The sequence below is a fragment of the Syngnathoides biaculeatus genome, chromosome 12 (genome assembly GCF_019802595.1).
Source record: "Syngnathoides biaculeatus isolate LvHL_M chromosome 12, ASM1980259v1, whole genome shotgun sequence".
NCBI lineage: Eukaryota > Metazoa > Chordata > Actinopteri > Syngnathiformes > Syngnathidae > Syngnathoides > Syngnathoides biaculeatus.
In genome coordinates, this window is record NC_084651.1 from 28,958,397 (window position 1) to 28,985,862 (window position 27,466).

General features: G+C 44.0%; 1 protein-coding gene across 14 annotated transcripts in view; it reads left to right on the forward strand.

Moving 5' to 3' along the window:
* Positions 1 to 27,466, forward strand: part of vps8 (VPS8 subunit of CORVET complex) — a 235,964-nt gene that overhangs the window by 195,044 nt on the left and 13,454 nt on the right. For 9 of the 14 annotated variants that reach the window (XM_061837409.1, XM_061837411.1, XM_061837410.1 and 6 more), the window contains 2 exons: positions 15,464 to 15,512; positions 20,744 to 20,826. In XM_061837409.1, coding sequence (XP_061693393.1) covers positions 15,464 to 15,512; positions 20,744 to 20,826 — 132 coding nt within the window. Of the gene's footprint in view, positions 1 to 13,295; positions 13,989 to 14,025; positions 14,142 to 14,238; positions 14,384 to 14,460; positions 14,632 to 15,463; positions 15,513 to 20,743; positions 20,827 to 27,466 lie in introns of those variants that run through there. The other 5 variants (XR_009797466.1, XR_009797467.1, XR_009797468.1 and 2 more) reach the window with 5 other exon arrangements.

Below are 27,466 nucleotides of genomic sequence, written 5' to 3' on the forward strand. Positions count from 1 at the left end.
CTACCCTCTCCTCCACGGAGGTAAACCCCAATGTAGAGGCACCGAGCCGGAGTGCAATGATTATACCCACACCCACTCGGCGCCTGTCACCTTCGGGAACTCCAAAATGGAAGAGAATGCAATCCCTCTCAGGAGGACTGGTACCAGAGTCCAAGCCGTATGTTGAGGTGAGCCTGACTGTATCTATTCAGAACTTTTTGACCTCACACACAGCCTTGGGCTCCTTCCCTGCCAGAGAGTTACATTCCACGTCCCTCGACGTCTTCTAAAGCCAGGCTCACACTGCACTTGACTTCGATGGCCCCTCCCACTGACAGTGAGACCATATGAAGGAGGATTCACATTAACCTTTCATACTGTGCCTAGCTGAGCCCCATGGGTGCAGGCCTGGCCATAAGGCACTTGCCTTTTGAGTCACACCACCATAGCATGTTCCAGAAGGGGGCGGGCCCCAGTGCCCTGTGTCCGGGCAAAGAAATATGACACCCAGTACAGTATACCCATTCACATTCGTGGTTCACTGTTCTCAACCCCATATATTTGCGGATTTGCTGTCAGTTTTTTCACATAATGTACCATATATCAAAGCTTGCTGGGAATGTTCCCAGCATGATTTGCAGCATGACTCAGGACTTAAATAAGGTTTAAAATGCAGGTTTTATTAATTATTTGTTCAGTCATTGTTTTGTTTTAATTATTTTATTGTTATACTATTCTGTTTGGTGTGGTGTGATAATTTTAGTTTTGACATCAGTGTGAACATGTTGACTCATGACTTGCCTACCGTGTCGGTTTCTGGGGGATTGTAAGTTTCTTCTGCTTACAAATGTAAAAATGCAATTCTTCACTGCCTCTTGAGCCCCATCCTGTGGTAGCATACATACATGCAAATACTTAGTACGCTAATTTGCATGCATGCTATTTATGTAACCAGCATGTACGGTTGTACATTAATGAAGTACTCACCTAAAAAAATATTTACAGAATTTGTAACTTTGTGAACACATAAGGCGGGCTGTCCATTTTAGAGATTTTTAAGTGCATCTTATGGTTGTGAAAATACGGTACATATATGTAGGCATTTTATTACTGCGTCCATTATTTGTGGATTTTCGGGATTCCCAGGGGTGGGGGTAAGAAACGTAACATCCGCGAATACTGAAGGAACCCTGTGTTTGTACTCTTCATAAGGGGTGATTGTTTAAATTCACCAAAAATGGAGGGGTATTGAGCATGAACAGTCTTTTTTAAGTTCATGCCAATCCATTTCAACTGGATTCTAATTTGGGGTTGTACAAGGTGACTCCAAAACCCATTTTATTTATTTATTAAGCCTTTCAGAAGTTGACTTGTGAATGTGCTTTGGGTCATCATCCTGCTGCACAATCCATGTGCGATTCTCCATGAGGTCACAAACTGAAAGCTGAACATTCTCATTCAGGGTGTTTTAAGAGGAAGAGTTCATTGTTCCATCAATTACAGCAAGTTGTCTGGGTCTTCAAGGAAAAGGCAGCCCAAACATCACACTTCTTCTTTTCCTTTCGGCTTGTCCCATTCGGGGTCATCACAGCGTGTAATTTTTTCCCATCTAATCAAGTCCATCACAGTTATTAGCGCGATATTTGATTGTTTGCATAATTTTCTTTTGCAGAAATGCTGTACTACCTTTTTGCCAGATTTAACAAGACACCTTCCAAGTTTCATCTCATCAGTCCATATAATATTCTCCCAATACTCATGGGAATCATTCAGGTTGTTTTTTTTTTTTTTTTTTGCAAAACTAAGACAAGCGCTTATGTTCTTTTCCGTCAGCAGGGGTTTTCACATTTCAACTCTCCCATCGATGCCATTTTCCCCCCACTCTCTTCCTTTTTGTGTCATAAACACTGAACTTATCTGAGGCCAAGGATGCCTGCAATTCTATAGATGTTGTCCTGAGTTCCTTTGTGACCTCTGGGATTCATGTAATTGCTATTCTGTTGTTGGGTAGTCTTTGTAGGCCAGCCAATACTGGGAAGGTTCACCACTTCCATGTTTTCTCTATATGAGGATAAAGGCTCTCTCCATAGTTTGCCGGACTCCTCAAGCTTTTGAAATGGCTTTTGTGACAATTTCTAGACTGATGTCAATTTCTAACTGTTCTGGAATTTCTTTGGATAGTGTCGCTTTTTTTTAAATCAGTTTTGCCATACTTGATTTTTTCGGGATAGTTTCTGTTTATGTCTCGATTGAATAGGGCTGGAGGTAATCAAGCTTGTGTATCATTTGTGAACATTGAACAAAAATTATTAGCCACAATACATAGATTTGATGAGGGTTTGATTACTTTTTCACACAGGACCAGGTAAATTTGAGTAGTTTTGAGTTTGTATTTCTTTCGGCTTGTCCCGTTTTGGCTCACCACAGCATGTCATCTCAGATAAACGCTCATATTTCTTTGGCACAGGTTTATGCTGAATGCCCTTCCAGACGCATTTATCCGGCGAGAGAGCTGGAGCCTATCCAAGCTAACTTTGGAAGAAGGCAAACTGGTCGCCAGCCAGTCGCATGGCAGATATCGCCACCATCACTGAGCAGGAATTGATCCCATGCTGCCTGCACCAAAGGCAGGCGTGTGAACCACTACACCATCACTTTTTGTCCCTAATAAATCAATTTAAAAACTGCATTTTAAGAATGAACAGAAAAAGCAAAGATTGAACACTTTTCATGGGAAACATTACCTCTGATGAAGAACATTTCGGGTTACAAAATGGGTCATGAAGCCAAGCTGTTTTTTTTTTTTTTTTATTCTTTTTGAAAATATGGCTACCATATCTTGACAGTACTTTTGTAAGAGTATCAATTATTATGTCCTGATATTCAATATCAGTATAGCATCAATTTGGGCCAGGTTAACCCATTATCCATCATCAGTGTTATAACAAGCAAACCAACTTTATTTGTATAGCGCCTTTCATACACAAGGTAATACAGCCCTATGGGGGCACAAGCCAGTGCAATCTGAAAGGGAATCCGGCGTAAAACTGTGCCAAACAAATGAGTGTTCATCTAAAGAATCCCATACCGGAGCGGCCGTGGCCCGGGTTAACAACGCCCACCCCCGGCACCGCTAACCTGCAGAGCGTCGGTGGAAATTCAGCTACTGTGGGTCGAAGACAAAGAAGAGGAGGAAACCGGATTCGTCGACAGAAGAAGAGGAATGCACAGAGCCTACAACTGAGTGTAGGGACTCTGAATGTTGGGAGTATAACAGGAAAAGGTCAGAGTTGGTTGACATGATGATAAGGAGAAAGGTTGATATGTTGTGCATCCAAGACACCAGGTGGAAAGCTTGTAAGGCTAGACGTTCAGGAGCAGGGTTTACATTTTACCATAGAGTAGATGGAAGAAGAAATGGAGTAGGGGTGATTTTAAAGGAAGAGCTGACTAAGAATGTCTTGGAGGTGAGAAGAATATCAGATCGAGTGATGAGGCTGAAAATTGAAATTGAGGGTGTTATATATAATGTGATTAGTGGCTGTGCCCCACAAGTAGGATGTAACCTAGAGATGAAAGAGAAATTCTGGAAGGAACTAGATGAAGTGGTTCTGAGCATCCCAGACAGAGAAAGAGTTGTGATTGGCGCAGATAGGAATGGACATGTTAGTGAAGGAAACAGGGGCGACGAAGAAGTGGTGGGTAAGTACGACATTTAGGAAAGGAACTTTGAGAAACAGATGTTGGTAGACTTTGAAAAATGGATGAAAATGGCTGTAGTCAAAACTTTCTTCCAGAACAGGCAGGAACATAGAGTGGCCTACAAGAGTGGAGGTAGAAGCACGCAGGTGGATTATATTTTGTGCAGGCGATCTGGATAATCTGAAGGAGGTTACTGACTGTAAGGTGGTTGGGGAGAGTGTGGCTCGACAGCATAGGAGGGGAGAAGGGGACTTAGTGGTGGAACCCCAAAATACAGAAAGTGGTTTGCAAAGAAAAAGTGGACGAAAGGAATACATTGCCATGCGACGTAGGGCAATAGTAGAGGTGGCGAATGCTATACTAGAGCTAATGACAACATGTACAGCAGGTTGGACACGAAAGAAGGAGAAAATGATCTCTACAGTTTGGCCAGGCAGAGGGATAGTGTGCTAAATAGATGGAAAGATTATTTTGGGAAGTTGATAAATGAAGAAAATGAGAGAGAAGGAAGAGTAGAAGAGGCAAGTGTGAATGACCAGGACGTGGCAAAGATTAGTAAGGGGGAGATTAGAAAGGCTCTTCAAAGGATGAAAAATAAAAAGGGAGTTGGTCCTGATGACGTACATGCGGAGGTATGGAAGCAATTTGGAGAGGTGGCTGTAGAGTTTTTGACCAACTTATTCAACAGAATACTAACGGGCGAGAAGATGCCTGAAGAATGGAGGAAAAGTGTGCTAGTTCCCATTTTTAAGAATAAATGGAATGTACAGAGTTGTGGGAACTATAGAGGAATAAAATTGATGAGCCACACAATGAAGTTATGGGAAAGAGTAGTGGAGGCTAGACTCAGGACAGAAGTAAGGATCTGCGAGCAACAGTATGGTTTCATGCCTAGAAAGAGTACCACAGATACTTGAAAAGTACTGAGAAGGTCAGAAGGAGCTACAATGTGTCTTTGTAGATTTAGAGAAAGCCTATGACAGAGTGCCAAGAGAGGAACTGTGGTACTGCATGCATAAGTCTGGTGTGGCAGAAAAATTTGTTATAGTACAGGACATGTATGATGTCATCAGAACAATGCTGAGGTGTGCTGTGGATGTGGCAGAAAAATTTAATTTGGAGGTGGGACTGCGTCATTGATCAGCTCTAACCCCACATCCTGTTTGCTGTGATAATGGATAGGCTGACAGATGAGGTTAGAGTGGAATCCCCTTGGACCATGATGGTCGTAGATGATATCCTGATACGCAGTGAAAGCAGGGAGCAGGTGGAGGAACAATTAGAAAAATGGAGACATGCACTGGAAAGGAGAGGAATGAAGATTAGTCATAGTAAAACAGAATATATGTGTGGGAATGAGAGGGGAGGAGGGGGAAGAGTGAGGCTACAGGGAGAAGACATAGCGAGGGTGAACAAATTCAAATATCTGGGGGCAACAATCCAGAACTGAGTGAGGTAAGGAAGTGAAGAAACGAGTCCAAGCAGGTTGGAACAGCTGGCGGAAGCTGTCTGTGTTATGTGACACAAGAATCTCTGCTCAGATGAAAGGAAAAGTTTATAAAACAGCCACGATGTATGGATTAGAGATGGTGGCACTGAAGAAACAACAGGAAGCAGAACTGTTGAAAGATATTGAGGTTCTTGCTCGGAGTGAACAGGTTGGATAGGATTAGAAATGAGCTCATTAGAGGGACTTCAAAAGTGGGATGTTTTGGAGACAAGGTTCGAGAGAGAAGACTTCAATGGTTTGGACATGTCCAGAGGCGAGAGAGTGAATAATATTGGTGGAAGGGTGCTGAGGATCGAGCTGCCAGGCAAAAGAGCGAGAGGAAGACCAAAGAGAAGGTTGATGGATGTTGTGAGGGAAGGCATGAGGGCAGTTGGGGTTAGAGAGGAAAACGAACGAGCTAGGCAAAGATGTAAAAAGATGACACGCTGTGGGCGACCCCTAACGGGAGCAGTCGAAAGGAAAAGATTTCGTACAGAAGGTAACTCAATGCACTTTACATGATTAAAAGCCTTCAAATACATAAATAAGAACAGTTGAAAAAGTACAATTAAAACAGCTTTTTGTGCAAGAGATATCACTGATAAGTGGAAGTACACTTTTCAAAAGGTTCCAAATATTAAGGCTTTGATCATTTTTGTTATAGTTGAGCCACAGGGTTTTCAAGTCACTACATCAATATGCATTCTGGCTAAGTCTGTTGACAACTTCACAGCATTCTTAGCCGCTGGACTTGTTGCGTTGCTATCAGAGTTGAAAAGTGTGCTGTATTTGTGTACGTCACCGAATGATAGTGAGTACACTATTTAGTATTTAGTCTCTGATTAGTTTGCGTTGTGTTCATTCATTCAGCCGCTGTGCGCACTGTTCATTTGTGTGGCTTTTTTCACCCTTGCTGTCGATCTGATTTACAGTCCTCTGTGCACATAATTATGTGCCCTAAGTGCCACTTTTGTAATTTTTCTGGTTGTTTCATTTGCAAGACGCCATTAGAGAGATGTGTGTAAAATGGCACACTATACAAGTTTGAGTGGTCAGTTTCGCACATCAGGCTTCCTCAAGCCTTGACCACGTGTGTTTCACTGACGCCCCTATTACGTGACTCGGTGGCTGTAGTCGGCGAATTGTTACCGTAGTGTGAACGATCATACGAGTTATTAGTTCATGATTGTTGTTTTGGAGCTCGTATAGAAATACAGGTCAGGTAGTTTGCGCAGTTACTGTGATATTGACCCATCGTACACCATGGTACACTTATACCATTGCATTGTTTGCTCCTTATTGCAGAACCATACGCACAACAACCTCACGCTCAAAGCAGAGTACAGTATACATAGAATGGAATTCCACGCACTGAACAAACCCACGTATCCTGTGCATTTGCGAAAGGTGGAATAAATACCTCTAGCATCCTGTATGCCTGCCTGCCATACTGAAATGCCTGTACTGCCGTAACTATGACTGCTGTTAGACCCAACTCCACTTTCAAGATTATTGTGTTCTAACAGACCCCCCGGGCGCAAACATGGCATACTTATATTAAACCAATCTCCTATACAGTCCAGCCCTTGTCTCTCCAACACTTCCATTCATTTCCACTAGTCTTAAACGCCATAAATGTCAAAAAAAAAATCCAATAATTACATCCACCCAAAACGGCTTGGTGGCAAACTCTAGAATCGACAGGTTCTCAATTAGCTCCCAGTATGAGCTCCCCAATCTGTCATAATTCAGATTTTGAAGTTTATAATCATCTTCTTCTTTTCCTTTCTTCTTGTCCCATTTGGGGTCGCCACAGCACATTATCTTTTTCCATATAAACCCATCTGCTTGCGTCTTCCTCTCTAACACCCACTGCCCTCATGTCTTCCCTCACAACATCCATCAATCTTCTCTTTGGTCTTCCTCTCGCTCTTATGCCTGGCAACTCCATTCTTAAACCAAAATACTCACTCTCTCGCCTCTGGACATGTCCAAACCATCAAAGTCTGCTCTCTCGAACCTCGTCTCCGAAACATCCAACTTTGGCTCTCCCTCCTATGAGCTCATTTCTAATGCTATCCAACCTGCTCACTCCTAGCGAGAACATCATCTTCATTTCTGCCACCTCCAGTTATGCTTCCTGTCGTCTCTTCAGTGCCAGCATCTCTAATCCATACATCCTGGATGGCCTCACCACTGTTTTATAAACTTTGCCCTTCATCCTAGCAGAGAGTCTTCTGTCACATAACACACCAGACACCTTCCACCAGCTGTTCCAACCTGCGTGGACCCGTTTCTTCACTTCCTTACCACTCTCACATTGCTATTGATTGTTAACACCAAGTATTTGATTTGAAGTTTAAATACAGTAATCTGTCGTTTTTCACAGTTAATGGGGACCAGAACCCCCGCGAATTGTGAAAAAACGCGAAGTAGTAATTAGTGCATAAGTAGTGCTGTCAAACTATGGTGTTGAGGTTTTTTAATTTTGTGCATGCCCTCCTGCTTTTTTAATGGGTCAATTATGCTTGTTTCTATGTAGTTTTTCTCATTGTTTTGATAGCAACCTGATGCCATATCCAACATCTCACTTAACTCTCTGATTTAACTGCGCACCCCGTGCGCCCCGCCAATGCACGTGTAGCTGTGGAAAACCACGCCCCTCACATTTATTATGTGGTGTAAAAATACTAGGGTCGGCGGGAATTTTTACAGTCTGTCATGAAATCGGAACCACAAGCTTTTTTTTTACGCCTAATCCATGAGTGATTCTTTCATGCTGCTCCAAGTGTTTAAAATCCATCGGAAGATTTTCGCATGTGGCCACTTTTTATGTTAGATTTTCAAATTAACTAGAAATATAGATTTTGCGCTCGTGAGGGTGGTGCAGCAATCTGCTTTCAGGGCACCAAAAACTAGCACTATCTTCTTCTACGGGCAATCGAGGTAGATTCTTCTTTTACAGCCAATTGAGGTAGATTTTTCTTCTACGCCCGCTGGAAGTATAGTTTCCTTCTCCACATTGGAAGCCTCTGTGCTGCATTGGAGGAAACGGCCATGTTTGAACAATTTCATTTGAACTAGTTTTTTATACTTTTATGCAACTCCCCTCCTTGAGCCATCACCTTATCGTGGTGGAGGGGTTAGTGTGTCCCGACGATCCTATGAGCTAAGTTATCTGGGGCATGATGCCTTGGTAGGGTCACCCATGGCAAACAGATCCTAAGTGAGGGACAAGACAAACTGCGACTCCAAAATCCTTCTGAGTACAAAAATTGGATCTTCGTTTCCCTTGCCTGGACGCGGGTCACCGGGGGCCCCCTCTGGAGCCAGGCCTGGAGATGGGGCTCGAAGGCGAGTGCCTGGTGGACTGCACCCGTGGGGCTCAGTTGGGCACAGCCCAAAAGGGTAACATGGGTCCCAACGGTCCAAAACAATTTATGAGAAAACTTGGGGGAGACAGCGCCTTCCTCCAATGGTTGGATTGAGGAGGAAGGGCCAGGCATCAGACGACCTGTAATGTAAGAAGTTCATAAGGAGAGAAACAAGTAGAGCGAGACTGAGTTTGTCTCACAGAGCAAGGGGAAGAGCCTGAACCCAGTTCATGCCGGAAGATATTACAGTCACAACAGTGGGCATGACACAAGTCAGACATTTTAGGATGCCACCATATGCGAAGTTTGGTTCGCATGCCTCTGGGGCCAAGATAAGTAATAGAGTGGGTTTCAATCAGAATATCTTTTGTTCAGGAGAGGCATTGTGCTGTATTTTATCCAATTCACTAAGGTTTGGGCAGGTCAGGGGAGGATTTGTCAGATAATTGGACAAGCATCTGTGGGACATAGCCCGCAGCCTGCTTGGCAGGCAAGTCGGCAGCATTATTGCCGAGGGCTGTGGTTGAAGTGGATTCGGAGTGGCCAGGGACCTCGACAATAGCCACCGCTGAAGGTTTGGCCAGGGCTTTATCTAATCGTTGGATCAGTGTCAAATGTCCAATAGGAGTACCTTTAGCTGTTTTAAAATAATTCCGATTCCAGGCAGATAGGTCCAACACAGCAGCCGAGACAGGGTAAGAGGAGTCAGAATAGACGGTGACAAATTGTCCGACCGCCAGTTCCAGTGCGAGACAGAGTGCAAGCACTTCCACTGCCTGGGCTGAGGGAACAGATGTTAGTACTAAAGGGGAAACATTTAAAAATTCGCATGAGGGCTGCTGCTCCACTACGGCAGCCGCCGCAGCCAAAGAGCCATTCGGCTTACGGTAACAGCAGCCATCAATGAACAGAACCCTGCCGTTAGTCAGAGGTTGGACAGAGAGATCAGCACGTGGATGAAGAGAATCTGTAGAATAGAAGAACGATGCTCCGAGGACACCACTCTGCCCAAGAAGGTCACCGATTTGCGACAACACTGCGGTTTCTTTCTGGAAGCTTTGAATCCCAGCTCATGGAAACGAAGCAAAACAAGTTTAGTTTGAGAAAAACACAACTCTTCTGTTGGGCTGCTAACAGGAGATAAACATACATCAGGAGTAACAGGTAAACCCCACAGTGCAATTGTACGTCAACAATATACATCAGCTACGACGGGATATACAACTTCTCTTTATCTCTTATTCTCAATAACTCATATGAGGCATGAACAATCTGATACCAATGACTTCTCAAATTTAGGCAGTTCAATATGCAGAATTACACAGTAAACAGGATACTGCTTACCTTTTGGTTTTGGCCGCATCCTGGAGAAGTCAGAAGCACAGATGACCACCTCGACTTGTCCATATAACACTCCTGTGTTTCTCATATGTCTCTCTTTATCTCATCTGTCGACGGCCGACGCTCGTCTACCTCCCTCGACTTACAGTCAGGGTCACCAAATTGTAGGGATTTGCGAGTTTGGATCCTATGCGTGTTAGCGAATCAAGGAAGATATGACCAATGATTAGAAAAAGTTAACAGCAAATGGATTTATTACAAAGGAATGTGCAATACAGACGTCCGTGTCTTATCTCTGTATCTGCTGCACACGAGACGTGTGTCTTCTGGCAGGATAGCCTAAGAAGAAGACAAAAGCTGCCCAGTAACACAAGGTTTTTATATGTATGGTTCCATGGGCTGCATTGGAGGAAACGGCCATGTTTATTTATGTCTATTTCATTTGAAGTAGGTTGTTGTACTTTTATGCAACTCCCACCTTGTCGTGGTGGAGGGGTTAGTGTGTCCTGATGATCCTATGAGCTAAGTTATCTGGTGCTTGATGCCTTGGTAGGGTCACCCAAAGCAAACAGATCCTAGGTGAGTGACCAGACAAAGTGCGACTCCAAAAACCCTCTGAGTACAAAAATTGGATCTTGGTTTCCCTTGCCTGGACGCCGGTCACCGGGGCCCCTCTCTGGAGCCAGGCCTGGAGGTGGGGCTCCAAACCGAGCGCCTGGTGGACTGCAGCCGTGGGCCTCAGCCGGGCACAGCCCGAAAGGGTAACATGGGTCCCCATTTCCATGGGCTCACCACCTGTGAGCGGGGCCATAGGGGTCAGGTGCGAAGTGAGTTGGGCGGTGGCCAAAGGCAGGGACCATGGTGATCCGATCCTCGGTGACACAAACTAGCTCTAAGGACATGGAATGTCACATCTTTGGGAGGGAAGGAGCTCGCTTCGGTGCGTGAGGTCGAGAAGTTCTGACTAGATATAGTCAGACTCTCCTCTATGCATCTTTTGGGCTCTGGCACCACTCCTCTTGAAAGTTGCCCACAGGGAGACATGCCGAATAGGTGTGGGTACAATTATTGCCCCCCGGCTCGGGGCCTGTACCTTGGGGTTTACTCCGGTGGATGAGAGGGTAGCCTCCCTCCGCCTGCAGGTAGGGGGATGGGTCCTCACTGTTGTTTGTGCTGATGCATCAAACAACGGTTCAGAGTACCCATCATTTTTGGAGTCCTTAGAGGGAGTGCTGGAAAGCGCCCCCTCTGGCGACTCCATCATTCTGCCGGGGGACTTCAATGGCCACGTGGGTAATGACAGTTAGACCTGGAAGGGCGCGATTGGGAATAATTTAAACTCCCACCTTCGAAAGAACTTTGCTCATGTCCCGGAGGAGGCGGGGGACATTGAGTCCGAGTGGACCATGTCCCGCGCCTCCATTGCTGAGGCGGCTCACTGGAGCTATGGCTGTAAGGTGGTCGGTGCCTGTCGTGGTGAGATGAGTTGGCTGGGACATCTTATTCGGATGCCTTCCAGATGCCTCCCTAGGACACGCTGAAGAGACTATGTCTCTCGGCTGGCTTGGGAATGCCTCGGGATCCCTCCGGAAAAGCTGGAAGAAGTGGCTGGGGAAAGGGAAGTCTGGGTATCCCTGCTGAAGCTACTTCCCCCGCGACCCGACCTGGAAAAGCGCCAGATAATGGATGGATTTTATGCAACTAACAGCCTCTAGCAAAAAAATAAAAATTGCATCAGAAAACAGGTCGTGGCGCCTAAAAAAGTAGCGGGTTTTTCCTCTAGAAAATAGTGTCTCTACAGATAAAGATATTTTTCAAAATTCTGATGAGTGAAGTACACGGTGGAATTTAGGAAAAAAAGTTGCTGTCTGCATGCCATATTTATAGTAGAAATTAGTGTTATAGACTTCCTGTTTGTTGCAAAGTAGAAATTAAACAACAAAATTAGCAGAAGCAAATTGAAATAAACTTGATATCTCACTCTGGCAAAGAGTTTCCAGATCTGCTGCAGGTCCAGCACTCTAGTCCAGCTCATTGAGCAGTCTCCTTTGAGTGTCTCACGTCCAGGCAGCCACTTCCACAACATTACAAATGTTTTCAAGTGGGGGATAAAATTGTTTAACTTGCTGATTTTCAAGTTTGCCACACAGCCTTGTAGCTCGGTACACAATGTTTGGAAGATGGTATTGCCTCTTGACAATTACCCATTATCAAGTCTGCAGTTACGGTCATCTAACTTTTTGTGGCATGGAAGGTTCATCCATCAGTCATGACTGCGATTGAGTCACCCTTTATTTTTCTATACTATAAGGAGCGTTTCATCGTCTCTCTCTGTCAGCTCTCCTCGTGTAGTTCAACTACCAGTATCAGCTGTGCCAGTAAGCACAGGTTAGACTACTGCACTCATTGAAAAAAGTAGTGCTGTAACGCATGCTGGTGGACACTTGATGAAGAAATGTCTTCATCTTGGCTTCCTGTCATGAGCTGTATCCTGCAGTTCCCTTGTTGGAACTTGGGTACCCCCCAATCAATCACCACCTCGGAGGACGTACACCTGTTGTCAATCAGCCTTCATTGCCATGTGCATTTAACCCTGCCAGAACCAAGACACCACTGCCAGACTATTAACCCTTACCCATCGTACACCGGCTCGCAACTTACACGTAATAGACGCCAGTATTCTCCGCCTTGTTGACCTCTTCCACCACAGCACCAAGCCAACCAGCTGCTTACACCACAGCCTGGTGCACTTTCCCTGTCTCAATTACGTTTCAGCATGCCTCAAGGATCCACCTCGGAATCTATTCTCAATAAACCATTCTCCACAAAGTTCTTCAGCCTCCTTCTGCGTTGAAATGAAAACATGATATAATACTATGGCCAGCATGGACCCAGCAACCCTGTAGGCATTAAGAAAAGCACGCACCCTCCAAGTTGCCCACATAGGAAGAGAGGACAAAGTTCGCTGTGAGATTGATTCATTAAACACTATCACTCGCCAAGTTTCCCTACTTTCTTCCCAAATGCAGTTCAACCTTCCTCCCATGAGTACTCCTTCCAATTTCGCAGCCTCTGATTCATTCCACCTCCCGTACAAAAGGCCTCATGTCCCAGCGCCCAAGCCCGCAGACTTAAATGCACGTAGACAATTCCTCATAAATTGCTCCCTTGTTTTCAATTTACTACCATTAAGATAGCCCACCAAACAATTAAAGGTCACATTAGTTACAAATCTAAACAGAAAAACAGCACTCTGTTCAAGGCAGAAAATGCCACTCCTTACACTCATTCAAGGCTCTAGTTCCCCGGAACGTCTTCTGCTTGTTTCTCAGTGGAATTCAGAATTCTTGTGGGTGAATGCAGATGGGATGACACCGTATTAATGGCTATTTTTTTAAACATGGTTTCAGAGGAGCTCAAGGATGACCTCGCAGCCTGGGATAAGCCCTCCTCACTCGATGATCTTGTTTCGATATCCATCCAACTTGACAATCGGTTATGGGAAAGACCACTAGAGAGGCGGTTCAGAGTAGGTAGAATTGTTTCTAACGTGGGCACTGCTACATCAGTGCTTTCTGAACCTCTGACCTTTTCTTCATAACCCCTCACCCCACTGCACAAAATGAGCCGATGCATCTTAGTAACATGAAATTAGACACCCAGAAATGCCAGCACCATTTCACCCAGCAACTGTGTGTTTCAGTAAATCAGGCAACTAAACATTACCACATGCCCCTTATGACGTAAAGACCACCAGGCTCACCACAACCCAAGAGCGCTAGGGTGAGCCAAATCACGAGCTCTTCAAGATTTGCCTCTTGTATCACTGTTCCTGTGTGTATTCTTGTTCCTATTCAAAACACACCCACAATTGAGGTCCTCAGTTCTCCTCCCTAGATTGGAAAGACTTCTGTAAAGTGGTGGGGACAATACCCAGCCTGTCTTCTGGATAGTTCAACAGCCAGACGAAGACGGCAAATCAGTCCTGGAGTCAGCTGTTCGCTGTGTTGCTGCACTCAATTCCACCTCCTCGAGTACTTCAGTACCCTTGATAAAATATGTCCACAACTCCCTCAACTGTCCCACCACGGGTATATCTCTGTTCATGGGCTATAACAGTTTCCAGCCTCCATTATTTAGGGAATAGCAGCCGTGGAGTGGCAGTTCCGGCCTTTGGAAGGACATCAAGGCAGTCTTAGCCTTATCTCCTGTGACAGACCTTGGTTGCTCCTCTGATCTCCTAAGTACTGTACAAGGTGAGTCAGACAATTTGGCTTCCCTTCCTGACCCATAACGGTCAATCCCGCATAAATCTTTTAAGATTATCCAACATTCCATGTGACACTTCTTCAGCCTGTCTTCATCCATATCATCCCTCTGGCCGTACCCTCTTCACCGCCCCCCACATTATCGACAACCATCCGGCGTTCACAGTTTCACACATCCTTGACGTGAGACCCAGGGCAGGAGTTACCACTTCCTTGTGCTTCTTTGACTCGTAGTACACCGGCTTGCAACTTACACATAAGGTACACCAGTTCTCGTAATATTTCTGACCTCCGTATTCTTCCTCAGTGCTCCTTCCGTGTTCCCCATCTTGCTGACCTCATCCACCATGCTACCAAGTCATCCACCTGCTCATCCCACCGCCTGCCGCACGCTTCTTGTCTCGACGACTCTGTAGTACTTCTCATGGATACACCTCTGAATCTTGTCAATAAATAATTCTCCACAAACGTCTTCAGCCTCCGCCTCCTTCTGTGTTCAGTTAAAATTAACTCCATTGTATCGTGACACATTGTATTGCATTTACTTAATAGTAATAATTGTAATATTAATAAGAACACTGAAAATATTGGGGCTGCTGCGTCCTAACAAATTCTTGTTGGAGGAACAGAACCAGCCTGCTCTGATGAGAGGCGAAACGTTTTCTTTGCCAAAAAAGAACAGTATTCAATGCCCTGAGAATTAGATAACCTGTATGAATGAGAATATTCACAGACAAAAGTAATGGGAATTATATTATAAGTTTGGTTGCACTGTGAGTGAATGTGGCTTTATGTAGCTGAAGGCACACATTTGAAAAGGGCATTTGGCAGTTCTGCCATTTAAAAAAATGTCAGGTTTGTGTATAAGACGGCTATTTTCCATTCGGATGCAGAATCGTTCAAGCCTACTTTACAATACATCCACATTTTACAAATTTGACTTGCACTTTATAAGCCCGACTTTGGAATACATCCAGTTTGTATAACGTTTGTCTTTATTCACGTTGCAGCTTATTCCAGTTGACAATAGGAGAAAAGTAAAAAACGAAAGGACCATTCAGCCGTTGTACCTTACCTGGTTGGCTTTTACCAATTTTTCTAGAGGAAAACTGACCCACTGCAAATTGTAAATTTAGCCAAGTACAGCTGACACACTGACTTAAATATTATACTGTGTAATAAGATGGGGACTCTAATGTGCAAAATTAATGTGCACAGAGCGAGATAATTTAAAATCACATCAAGTGATTATTAATCACCTTCTATAATCAAAGCACAACTGCCTCATTAATAGTTTTTGTTTCAAACAGGAGCTGTGGATCTCATTATTGGGGACACTGATGACACCCCAGAAACAAGGTGAAGCAGCACACAATTTCAGTAGTTTGTATTGTGAATGCTATAAACTACCATTAAAAATCGGACATTTTTGAACTGTGATTCAACAGATGTTTTTTTTTTTTTTTTTAAACAAAACAATTCAAGACAAAAATGATACCGTGATTATTTTGAGACAACTTTTGAGGCAGTGACTGTAATCTAAAGACTTTAGTATGCTGGGAAAAAAGTCTTCCCATTAGAGAACAAAATTTTAATTCTTAAAATGAGCTGACAAATCTCGTGCCTTTGCGATCCGAGCAACTCTTAAAATGACAATCATTTGCTGATCACAATGTAAACATTTTGAGAAATTCTTGCATAAAGCAAATGGTAGTGGTAGTTTCATGATTCTGCGATCGTTGGCGACCATTTCGGGATGTAGCCCACCTCTCTGCTAAAATTAGCTGAGATAGATGTCATGTTTACGCAACCAATGATAGTTGAAGTATCATATCAGAGATTACGTCAGCAGTGTGCCAGGTTCACGCAACCAAGGACATTTAAAGTACGGAAGGAAGACAAGAGGAACTTTTGCTCGCGAGGAGAACGCAGGATGTGTGTCTCACCATTTCCAGCCCATTCTGGCCACATCTCCTTGAATCCTCCTTTTTATTTCCAAAGGGCGGTCCACAACATTACAAAGCAAACGTGACAAAGCATGAGTTAATAAAAAAAGCAATCATGCAAAAAGGAAGCCAATGTGAGTCTCTGTGATGTCTTCACCATCCTCACGAGATCGTCACAGTCTTTATACTGTCTGCTGCGTCACTTTTTGGTGTTTCCACAGCACCCAATGTGCCTCTTCATTGCATCACGTTGTTTAAGCACATTAAGCATGGCAAAAGAGCAATGCAGCCCTATGAGAGCACAACCCTTTGCAATCTGTAGGCCAGTACCAAGGCCGGATCAATGCAGAGGGTTGCGTCAGGAAGGGCATCTGACATAAAAGTGTGCCAAACAAATATGAGCATTCATCTAAAGCATAGTTGTTTGGCCCGCGAGGCAATTTCAAATTAATATTAGAGCTGTATTACACACTTGTTTGATTCCATATTAAAATGTTCATTTGTTCAGACTTGGCCCGCGGCTTTGTTCAATTTAAAATTTTGGCCCAGTTTGAATTTGAGTTGGACACCCCTGATCTAAAGAATACCATACGGGATCGGTGGTGGCCCGGGTTAACAATGCCCGTGCCCGGCACCGTTAACCTGCAGGGCGTCGGTGGGAATTCAACTACTGTGGTTCGAACACAAAGAAGAGGAAGAAAGCAGATTCGTCGGCAGAAGAAGAAAAGGAATGCACAGAGCCTACAACTCAGGGTAGGGACTTTGAATCTTGGGACTATGACAGGAAAAGCTCAGGTGGTTGACATCATGATCAGGAGAAAGGTTGTTATATTCTGCATCCAAGAGACCAGGTGGAAAGGTAGTAATGCTAGAAGTTCAGGGGCAGGGTTTAAACTATTTTACCATGGGGTGGATGGGAAGAGAAATGGAGTAGGCATTGTTTTAAAGGAAAACCTAGCTAAGAATGTCTTGGAGGTGAAAAGAGTATCAGATCGAGTGATGAGGCGGAAATTTGAAATTGAGGGCATTGTGTATAATGTGATTAGCGGCTATATCCCACAGGTAGAATGTGACCTAGAGATGAAATAGAAATTCTGGAAGGACCTAGATGAAGTACTTCTGAGCACCCCAGACAGAGAGAGAGTTGTGATTGGTGCAGATTGTAATGGACATGTTGGTGAAGGAAACGGAATCGTGATTGGTAAGTACAGCATCCGGGACTTTGCAGAAAAAAATTTATATTGCAATAGTAAACACTTTATTCCAGAAGAGGCAGACATACACCAACACATATATATATGGAGAGTGTAACTCGACAGCATAGGATGGTGGTGTGTAGGATGACTCTGGTGGTGGGGAAGAAGATTAAGAAAACAAAGGTAGAGCAGACAACCGTGTAGTCGGAGCTGAGAAAGGAAGAATGTTGTGGAGCCTTTCGGAAAGAGGTGAGACGGGCTCTCGATTAACAGAAGGAGCTGCCGGAAGACTGGAGTGCTCCAGTCAAGGTGATCAGAGAGACAGGAAGGAGAGTACTTGTCTTCTGGTAGGAAAGGGGAGAAGGAGACTTGGTGGTGGAACCCCAAATTACAGGAGGTTATACAAGGAAAGATGTGAGCGAAGAAGAAGTGGGACACTGAGAGGACTATGGGATACATTGAGATGTGACGTAGAGCAAAGGTAGAGGTGGCAAAGGCTAAATAAGAGACATATGATGACATGTACACCAAGTTGGGCACAAAATAAGGAGAAAAAGGTCTCTACAAGTTGGCCAGACAGAGGGATAGAGGTGGGAAGGATCTGCAACAGGTAAGGGTGATTAAGGGTAGAGATGGAAATGTTGACTGGTGCCAGCAGTGTGCTAAATAGATGGAAAGAATACTTAGAGAAGTTCATGAACGAAGAAAATGAGAGAGATGGAAGAATAGAAGAGGTCAGTATGAAGGAACCGGAAGTGGCAATGATTAGAAAGGTGAAGTTTGAAAGGCACTAAAGAGGATGAAAAATGGAACGGCAGTTGGTCCTGATTGACATACCGGTGGAGGTATGGAAGCAATTTGAAGAGGTGGCTGTGGAGTTTTTGACCAATTTATTAAACAGAAAACTAGCGGGGGAGTAGATGCCTGAAGAATGGAGGAAAAGTGTGGTATTTCCCATTTTTAAGAGGAAAGGCGATGTGCAGAGCCGTGGGAAGTACAGAGGAATAAAGTTGATGAGCCACACATTGAAGTTATGGGAAAGAGAAGTGGAGGTTAGACGAAGAAGTATCTCCGAGCAACAGTATGGTTTCATGCCTGGAAAGAGTACCACAGATGCATTATTTGCCTTGAGGATGCTCGTGGAAAAGTAGAGAAGGTTAGAAGGAGCTACATTGTCTATGTGGATCTATAGAAAGCCTCGGACAGAGTACCAAGAGAGGAACTGTGGTATTGCATGCGTCAGTCTGGTGTCGCGAAGAAGTATAATAGAATGGTAACAGGACATGTATGAGGGCAACAGAACAGTGGTGAGGTGTGCTGTAAATGTGACACAAGAATTTAAGGTGGAGGTGGGACTTCATCAGGGATCAGCTGTGAGCCCCTTGCCCTGGTAATGGATAGGCTGACAGATGAGATTAGATCGGAATCCCCTTGGACAATGCAGGTGAAATCAAGGATCAGGTGGAGGAACAATTAGAAAGATGGAGGGATGTACTGGAAAGGAGAGGATTGAAGATTAGCTGAAGTAAAAAAATTTATAAATAAAAATATACCGTGTGTGTGGGGGGGGGTGGAGGTGTGAAGAGTGATGCTCCAGGGAGAAGAGATAGCGAGGGTGTCCAGAGGTGAGAGAGTGAGTTTATTGGTAGAAGGGTGCTGAGGATGGAGCTGTGAAGCAAAATAGCAAGAGGAAGACCAAGGAAAAGGTTGATGGATGTTTTGAGGAAAGACATGAGGCAAGTGGGTGTTCGAGAGGAAGAACCAGGAGATAGGCTTAGATGGAAAAAAATGACACGCTGTGGTGACCCCTAATGGGACAAGCCGAAAGAAAAAGGTGTTGAACCACGATTCAAAGTGGTGTCTAATTTTCATTGGTTGATTTTTCATTGTGTTTATAATTGCTTTTGTCAAATCGAATCTATTGATATGATCATTGTGGGGTTTTCTTTGATTGATATGGGTACCAAAAATTTTGTCTGCATGTTCATGAGCTACATTCAAAATTTTGACTGATCTGCACTCAAAGCCCTTATTGTTGATTTCAAAATCACACAGGATACTCTATACACTACATAAGTCCATCCATTATCTGAGCCATTTCTCCTCACAAGGGTCGCGGGAATGTTGGAGCCTCGCCTAGCTATTTTCAGGCAGGAGAAGGGGTACACCCTGAACTGCTTGCCTGTCAATCGCAGGGCACATAGAAACAAACAACCATCAGAACTCACATTCACACCTAAGGTCAAGTTAGCCTCTTCAATTAATGGATGTTTTTGGGATGTGGGAGGAAACTGTGGTGCCAGGAGAAAACGTACACAGGCATGGGGAGAACATCGAAGTCCCACAAAGGTGGGGATTTGAAATCCGGTCCTCAGAACTGTGAGGTAGACGTAACCAATCGTCCATCATGCCGCACAATGCATAAATATTTGGGATAATTTAAAGTCCTGTATTGGTAAATGTTTGGAAATAGTTAATTCTGAGAATAGAATATTTTTTAAAATACAGTCTTACACATTAAATAGTTGGAAAGATGCTGGTTGGCTTTGTGAGTGTAACCAAACTTCCCTTGAGCAAGGCAAACAATTCTTCAGTTGCTTTGGGGGAAGGGGTGGCATGCTTTGCACAGCCCAATTTCTTCAGTGGAAGTAAAATTGAGAAAAATGTAAAAGGCTGCCACAAATGTCGGATTGATTCTTAATTTAAATCAGTCTCATTTTGACTTGCAGCAACAATCCATAATTTAATTCATCCATTTTTTGTACTGCTTTATCCTCACCAGGGTCACGAGCATGCTGGACCACCCTGAAGTGGTCGGCAGTCCATTACATGGCTTATTAAAACAAACATCCATTCAGCCACATATTCACACCTACTTGCAATTTAGAGTCATTAATCAACCTTCCGTGCGTGTTTTCGAGAGGTGAAGAAAACCGAAGTACCTGGAGAAAAGCCATGAAGGCACAGGGAGAACATACAAACTCCACACAGGCAAAGCTGGGATTTTAACCCTGGTCCTCAGAAATGTGAGGCAGACGTGCGAACCACTCATCCATTTGAACCATGAATTTATACATGAAAAGGGTCACAGTTGACTATGTTTTTAAGTTGGAATCTCACAGTCACCTGAGAACAGTTTTGAGATAGCCCTGTATTGATTTACCCGAAATACTGAAGAGTATCTCTATTGCGGATACCAATACCAAAATCACAAAATTTTAGCAATTCATGCAATTGATAAACTGGATGAATTTTCATGACCCTTTTTTTTTTTTGCCTTATTTGTAAGTCAGATTTTCCACAGGCTTGTAGGGAAATAAAAAATACCAATAGTTGTTTTTTTTTCTTTCAGAAAATATCTCTTTTCATAAAAATGTACTGTAAACCACATCAACACGCGTCATTGTTAATAGTGCTGGAAAAGATAATGCTCTTGTGCATTTTCCAGTCTTAAAGGACCTGACAGTGAACGTTCTCAACAGTATGAGCACCTTGGTTTCACTGCCTGCTATCATCCAGCAGATACTGAAGGTATGTTTGGATTTTTTTTTTACTCATTGTTTGCCTATTTGATTCTCTACATGCTTGTGGCTGAAACAAGGGTTTGCAAAGTCTGGTTCTTGCTTTCAATAACTGATGGGAACCATGGATGGATTAATCTCGTATTACGATTCTGGACACAATCTAACAATAGTAAAAATTTGTAATGTTTAAAGTTGCAAAAATTACCATAATTTCTTGTTTTATACTCTCTTGAGCAGAATGTGGAACCACAAAATTTACTCAAAAAAATAAAGAAAATGCTTCTTCCCATGTTTCACGCTCCCCCATACTTTTCTCTCAACTGATGGTTGCTGGGTTTTTTTTCGGCTTGTCCCGTGAGAGGTTGTCACAGCTTGTCATCTTTTTCTATGGAATCTTCCTCTTTTAACACCCTAACAGCCTTCATATCTTCCCTCACAAATTCATCAATCTTCTCTTTGAGCTTATTTTCGCTCTTTGGCTTGGGAGCTCCATCCTCATCACCCTTCTACCAATATACTCAATCTTTCTCGTGTCCAAACCATCTAAGTCTGCTCTCTCTAAGTCAACATCCTCATTTATGCCACCTCCATCTCTGCTTCCTGTTGTCTCTTCAGTGCCACTCTGGTCTCTAACCTGTACATCATGGTTGGCCTTACTAGTGTTATAAATGTTGCCCTTCATCTTAAAAGAGACTCTTCTGCCATATAAGATACCTGACACCTTCATCAGCTGTTCCCACCTGCTTGGACCGGTTTCCTCACTTTCTTACCACACTCATCATTGCTCTTTATTGTTGACCCCAAATATTTGAAGTCATCCATGCACATTAGCTCTTCTCCCTGTAGCCTCTCTTCCCGCTCCACCCCTATCATTCATGCACATATATTCTGTCGTACTTCAGCTAATCTTCATTCCTCTTTTCCAGTGCATGCCTCCACCCTTCTGTTCCTCCACCTGCTCCCTGGTTTCACTGCAGATCGCAATGTCATCTGTGAACATCATGGTCCAAGGGGATTCCAGTCTCACCTCATCTTTCACCCTATCTATTAGCACAGAAAACAGGAAGAGGGTCAGAACTGATCCCTGATGCAGGTCCACCTTCACCTTAAATTCGTCTGTCACCTAAAACACACCTCACCATTGTTCTGCTGCCTTCATCCATCCATCCATCTTCTTAGCAACTTCTCCTCACATTGGTCGCAGGAGTGCTGGAGCGTGTCCTAGCTGTCATCTGGCTGGAGGCAGGGGACACCCTGAACTGGTTGCCAGCCAATTGCAGGGCACAAGGAGACAAACAGCCGCATTCACAATCACACCTCGGGGCAATTTAGAGTGTCCAATTAATGTTGCATGTTTTTGGGATGTGGGAGGAAACCGGAGTTCCCAGAGAAAACCCACGCAGGCACGGGGAGAAAATGCAAACTCCACACAGGTGGGGCTGGAATTGAACCCTGGACCCTGCACCACCGTGTTACCGCCTCATACATGTCCTGTACATTTCTAAAATATTTCTCTGCCACACCAGACTCATGCATGTAGTATTCCTCTCTTGGTTCTCTGTCATCTGCTTTCTCTAGATCCACAAAACACAACGGAGCTCCTTCTGACCTCTGTACTTTTCCATTCCACTCTGGACATTTCCTTTTCTTTTCTAACCCCATCAGAATCAGTGAGTCTAACTGATAAATCCTAAGAGTTAAAACTAATGATTGCATTTTCTAAAACATTTCTCCGCATTTTAATATGAAGGTCCATCCGTCTATCTTCTACCGCTTCTCAGGGTCGCGTCACAGAGGAAGTAGATTAAACAGGGATACCCAGACTTCCCTTTCCCTAGCCACTTTTTCTCTTCCGGAGGGATCGTGAGGCGTTGCCAGGCCAGCCGAGAGAAAAAGTCTCTCCAGCGTGTCCTGCGTCGTCCCCGGGGTCTCTTTCTGTTGGGACACCTCACCAGAGAGGCGTCCAGGAGGCATCCGGATCAGATGTCCCAACCACCTCATCTGGCCCCTCTTAATGTGGAGGAGCAGCAGCTCGACACTGAGCCCCTCCCGGATGACCGAGCTTCTCACCCCATCTCTCAAGGAGAGCTCGCACACCCTGCGGAGGAAAATCATTTTGGCCGCTAGTGTCCGGGATCTTGTTGTTTCGGTCATGACCCACAGCTCATGCCCATAGGTGAGGGTAGGAACGTAGATTGACTGGTAAATTGAGACCTTCGCCTTTCGACTCAGCTCCCTCTTTACCACAACGGACCGGTACAAAGTCCGCATCACTGCAGACACTGCACTGACCTGTCTGTCGATCTCCTGCTCCATTCTTCACTCACTCGTGAACAAGACCCCAGGGTACTTAAACTCCTCCACTTTGAACAGGATCTCATCCCCGAAAAGGAGATGGCACGCCACCCTTTTCCGACTGAGGACCATGGTCTCAGATTTGGAGGTGCTGATTCTCTTCGCAGCCACTTCACACTTGGCTGCGAACAGCTCCAGTGAGCTCTGGAGATCACGGCTTGGTGAATCCAACAGAACCACATCATCTGCAAAGAGCAGAGATGCGATAGTTAGGCCACTAAACCGGACACCATCTACACCTCGGCTACGCCTAGAGATTCTGTACATAAAAGTTATGAACAGAATCGGTGAAAAAACACAGCATTGGCACTGTTGGAAGTACGAGTCTACACAGAATATAATCCACCTGCGTGCTTCTACCTCCGCTCTTGTAGGTCACTATATGTTCCTGCTTCTTTAGGAAAAAAAGTGTTCACTACTGCTATTTTCATCGTTTTTGCAAAGTCCACCAACACGTCCCTCAAAATTCATTTCCTTGATGCCGCACTTAACCATCACTTCTTCATCACCCCTGTTTGCTTCATGTCAGGTTCACCAATCAGACATTCATTAAACAGGACAAAAAAGGAAGCAAAGACACCAGTTCAAGTCTCGCGAGGAGAGAGGAGAGGAACTGTCTCATTCAATTCACCACTGCACTCTCTGATTTTCCTCTCCTCGGCACCTCTATTTATTTAGTTTTGAGACGCCCCTTATTTACACGGATGTTACAAAAAGGAGACGACAAGCAAAACAAAGAAACAAGGTGTAAATGTTTGTTCATGTGCGTGTGCATGTGTGGAAGATTGCTGAATACATGTATGGTCATCATTTCTTTAACAAGCAGCAGTTGTAACAGTTCTGATGATTAGATGTTTTTGTTCTTGGTATCTCCTGCTAGGAGGCGGCCACGTTATCTAGGGCAGAGCAAAGCATTTCTTTATTGGAAGCAAATGTATGATAATTATGATCACAATTATTCCTACACTTCACCAACATGTCCATTACAATTTGCAGCAAGACTGCGACGAGTCTGTGTATCGACAGGAAGTGGCGAGACTAGAGCTTTGGTGTGGTCAACACAACCTGGCGTTGAACAGTCTAGAGACTGTAGATGATTGTGGACTTCACAAGGCATCCTTCACCACAGCTGCCCATGCTGAGGAGTGGGTCAAATGAGTTATATTAAAAGTAAACAAATGGAAATTGTTGTTATAATTTCATCTATCCATCAATTTTCATAGCAGCTTATCCTCACAAGGGTTGCGGGAGTGCCAGAGCCTATCCCAGCTGTCAACGGACAGGAGGTGGGGTACACCATGAACTGATTGCCAGCCAATCACAAGGCAGATCGATAGAAACGGCTGCACTCACAATCACACCTAGAGGCAATTTAGAGTGTCCAACTAATGCTGCATGTTTTTGGGATGTGGGAGAAAACCCATGCAGCCACTGGGAGAACATGCAAACTCCATACAGGGAGGGCCGGGATGGAACCCGGGTCTTTAGAACTGTGAGACCAAAGCTTTCCACTTTTCATAAGCAATGAAACTTTCTATGATCCCAGGTGTGATACTGGTGTGTGGCCACAGTGAGCACTTCTGATGTTGCTCACAGTGGTCCTCAGTGTGCTTTTTCAACGATTCTGTTCATAACTTTTATGGACGGAATCTCGAGGCGCAGCTGAGGCGTAGAGGGTGTGCTAACAATTAACAAATTAACAATGCATGCCCCCGCCATCGTTAACCTGAAGGCGTTAGTGGAAATTCATCTGACGGCGTGTCCTCCGAATATTATGTGATATGTTATACTTTATATATAAATATATATGTATATTTAAAATACAGAATTAGCTTTTTGTGCACTGTATTCTCTGTGCTTTCATCTTGGATCAGGCTTTACCGAGGTGGAATTTTAAAGTTACACACCATCTCATCCTACACTACTTTGGCTGGCTTCAGACCAGACCTTTCCCACTCGAAAAGAGAAAATCTCGCCCAGTTTTTGTTTGATCATTCACATACTCCGACAGTCATTGCATCTTAAAACAACAGCATTTCTTTTTTAACTTTCTCCATTAATATTGAACGTAAACATAAGCAGCATATCTAGCTCGTCTTTGCTACGTGTTGCTAACTAAAGCAGCGGTGGTGGATTCTGTCATTATAAAACACATTGATGGGCTGCATCAGAACTGTTAACATTTGTAATCATGAGTCTACGTCTTTAAGAGCGGGGATGGAGGGTGTGTGTAAGGTAAACTAGGAAAAAGAAAGTGTGGCGGAGCAGCGGTCGTTGTTAGAGTTCCGTGTGCTGCCTAAAAGAAATCATTGGCTTCTTTTCATTTTTTTTTTTTTTACAGTGCGTATGTGAAGTGTCCCATTGGATGTAACGACCAGTCATCCCTCACTCATTGTATCACATTGCAAAATGCCATAAACTGAATAGCTGCATTTTATACTTTCAATTTGCATTCAATTATTTTTTTTTGCGTGCAGGACAGAATATCTGCAGAGACGTCATTAGCGGTGCACAATTGCGCACGGGCACAGTGAAGAGAGAACATTGGCTGACGTTTTTTTTTTTTTTAGGCACGTAGTCCCGCGATCAACCAAGACTACCTCGTGATTAACCGATCGTTGAGCACCCGTTTTACACAATATGATTTTTTTTTTTTTTTTTTTTTTGGATGCCGTGCCGCCTGAGAGATTGAAGGTCACGGCCATTCAATGTTGGTTTCCGGTCTTGCCGCTTACATCCAGTGATTTCTCCACATCCTCTGAAATGTTTATTATCGACTATGAAATCCCTAAATTCCTTGCCATTATACATTGAGGAACATTGTCCTTAAACCTGTTCAGAAAGAGGTGTAGCTTGCCCCATCTTTGCTTGTGGAGAACTGAGCAATTCAGGAAAACATCTATCCACAATGATGGATTCTTCAGATGAACGCTCATATTTGTTTGGCAATTTTTTAAGCCGGATGCCCTTCCTGACTCAACCCTCTGCATTTATCCGGACTTGGTAACGGCCTAGAGATGGCTTGTGTCCCCATAGGGCTGTGTTTTATATATTTATACATAATATAATATATAATTCCTCTCTACTTCGCGCTTCAGTGCATTGTGAGTTTTTTTAATTTTATTGGCTGTTAAGAGTGTGTCCAGTTAACCTCTCTAGTTCACAATGCCTCCTAAGCGCTGGGGTGATGTTGAAGCTATCCTTGAAGGTCCCAAGCGGAAGAGGGTGATGCGAAATGAGACGATTGTTCAAAATGGGAGCTGCGTTCGCTTTGTGGACAGCAGATTACAGATAAACGGCTGGGTAACTGAGGAAAAGGAGGGAGCTTATTGATGGGTGATAAAAGTAAAACTTTTGGATATGATCAAAGATGACAGAAGTTATGATTTTGTGGTGCCATTATGGCATAAATGAATCCGCGGTGAAGAAACTGGTCCAAGCAGGTTGGAACAGCTGGCGGAAGGTGTCTGATGTGTTATGTGACAAAAGAGTCTCTGCTAGGATGATGGGCAAAGTTTATTAAACAGTGGTGAGGACGGCCATGATGTACAGGATAGAAACAGTGGCGCCGAAGAGAAAAGGAAGCTGAGCTGGAAGAAATGAAGATGTTGAGGCTCTTGCAAGGAGTAAGCAGGTTGGATAGGATTAGAAATTAGCTCATTAGAGGACAGCCAAAGTTGGGTGTTTTGGAGACAGGGTTCGAGAGAGCAGACTTTGATGGTTTGGACATGTCCTGAAGCAAAAACGTGAGTATATTGGTAGTAGCATGCTGAGGATGGAGCTGCCAGGGAAGCAAGCGAGAGGAAGATCAAAGAGAAAGTTGATGGATGTTGTGAGGTAAGACATGAGGGTAGTTGGTGTGAGAGAGGAAGATGCAGGAGATAGGCCTAGATGGAAAAAGATGACCCCTAACGGAACAAGCCGAAAGGTAAAGAGGAAGAAGAACCTGTGTTTGTTACGTTTCGGACCGGCCTCGGGAAATAAAAAGGAGGATTTGTGGAGATGTGCCCAGAGTGGGCTGGAGATGTTGAGAGAGCAACATCCCACGTTCTGCTCACGAGCAAAAGTTCCTATCGTTTTTCCGGTGCGGTGGAAGTGATGTCACAATCGTGCGTTACAGGCATTTAGCGCTACACGAAAAGACATCACTCGTTTGCTTTGTTTGTGACTTTCTATACTGCAATAAAAGTTGTCATTGTTTAACTAGACATTTGTACTGTTGTAATTTATATCTCAAGTATGCAATGTATAAATGCTGTACTGTTGATTAAACTTTCTGAAACCCACATAAC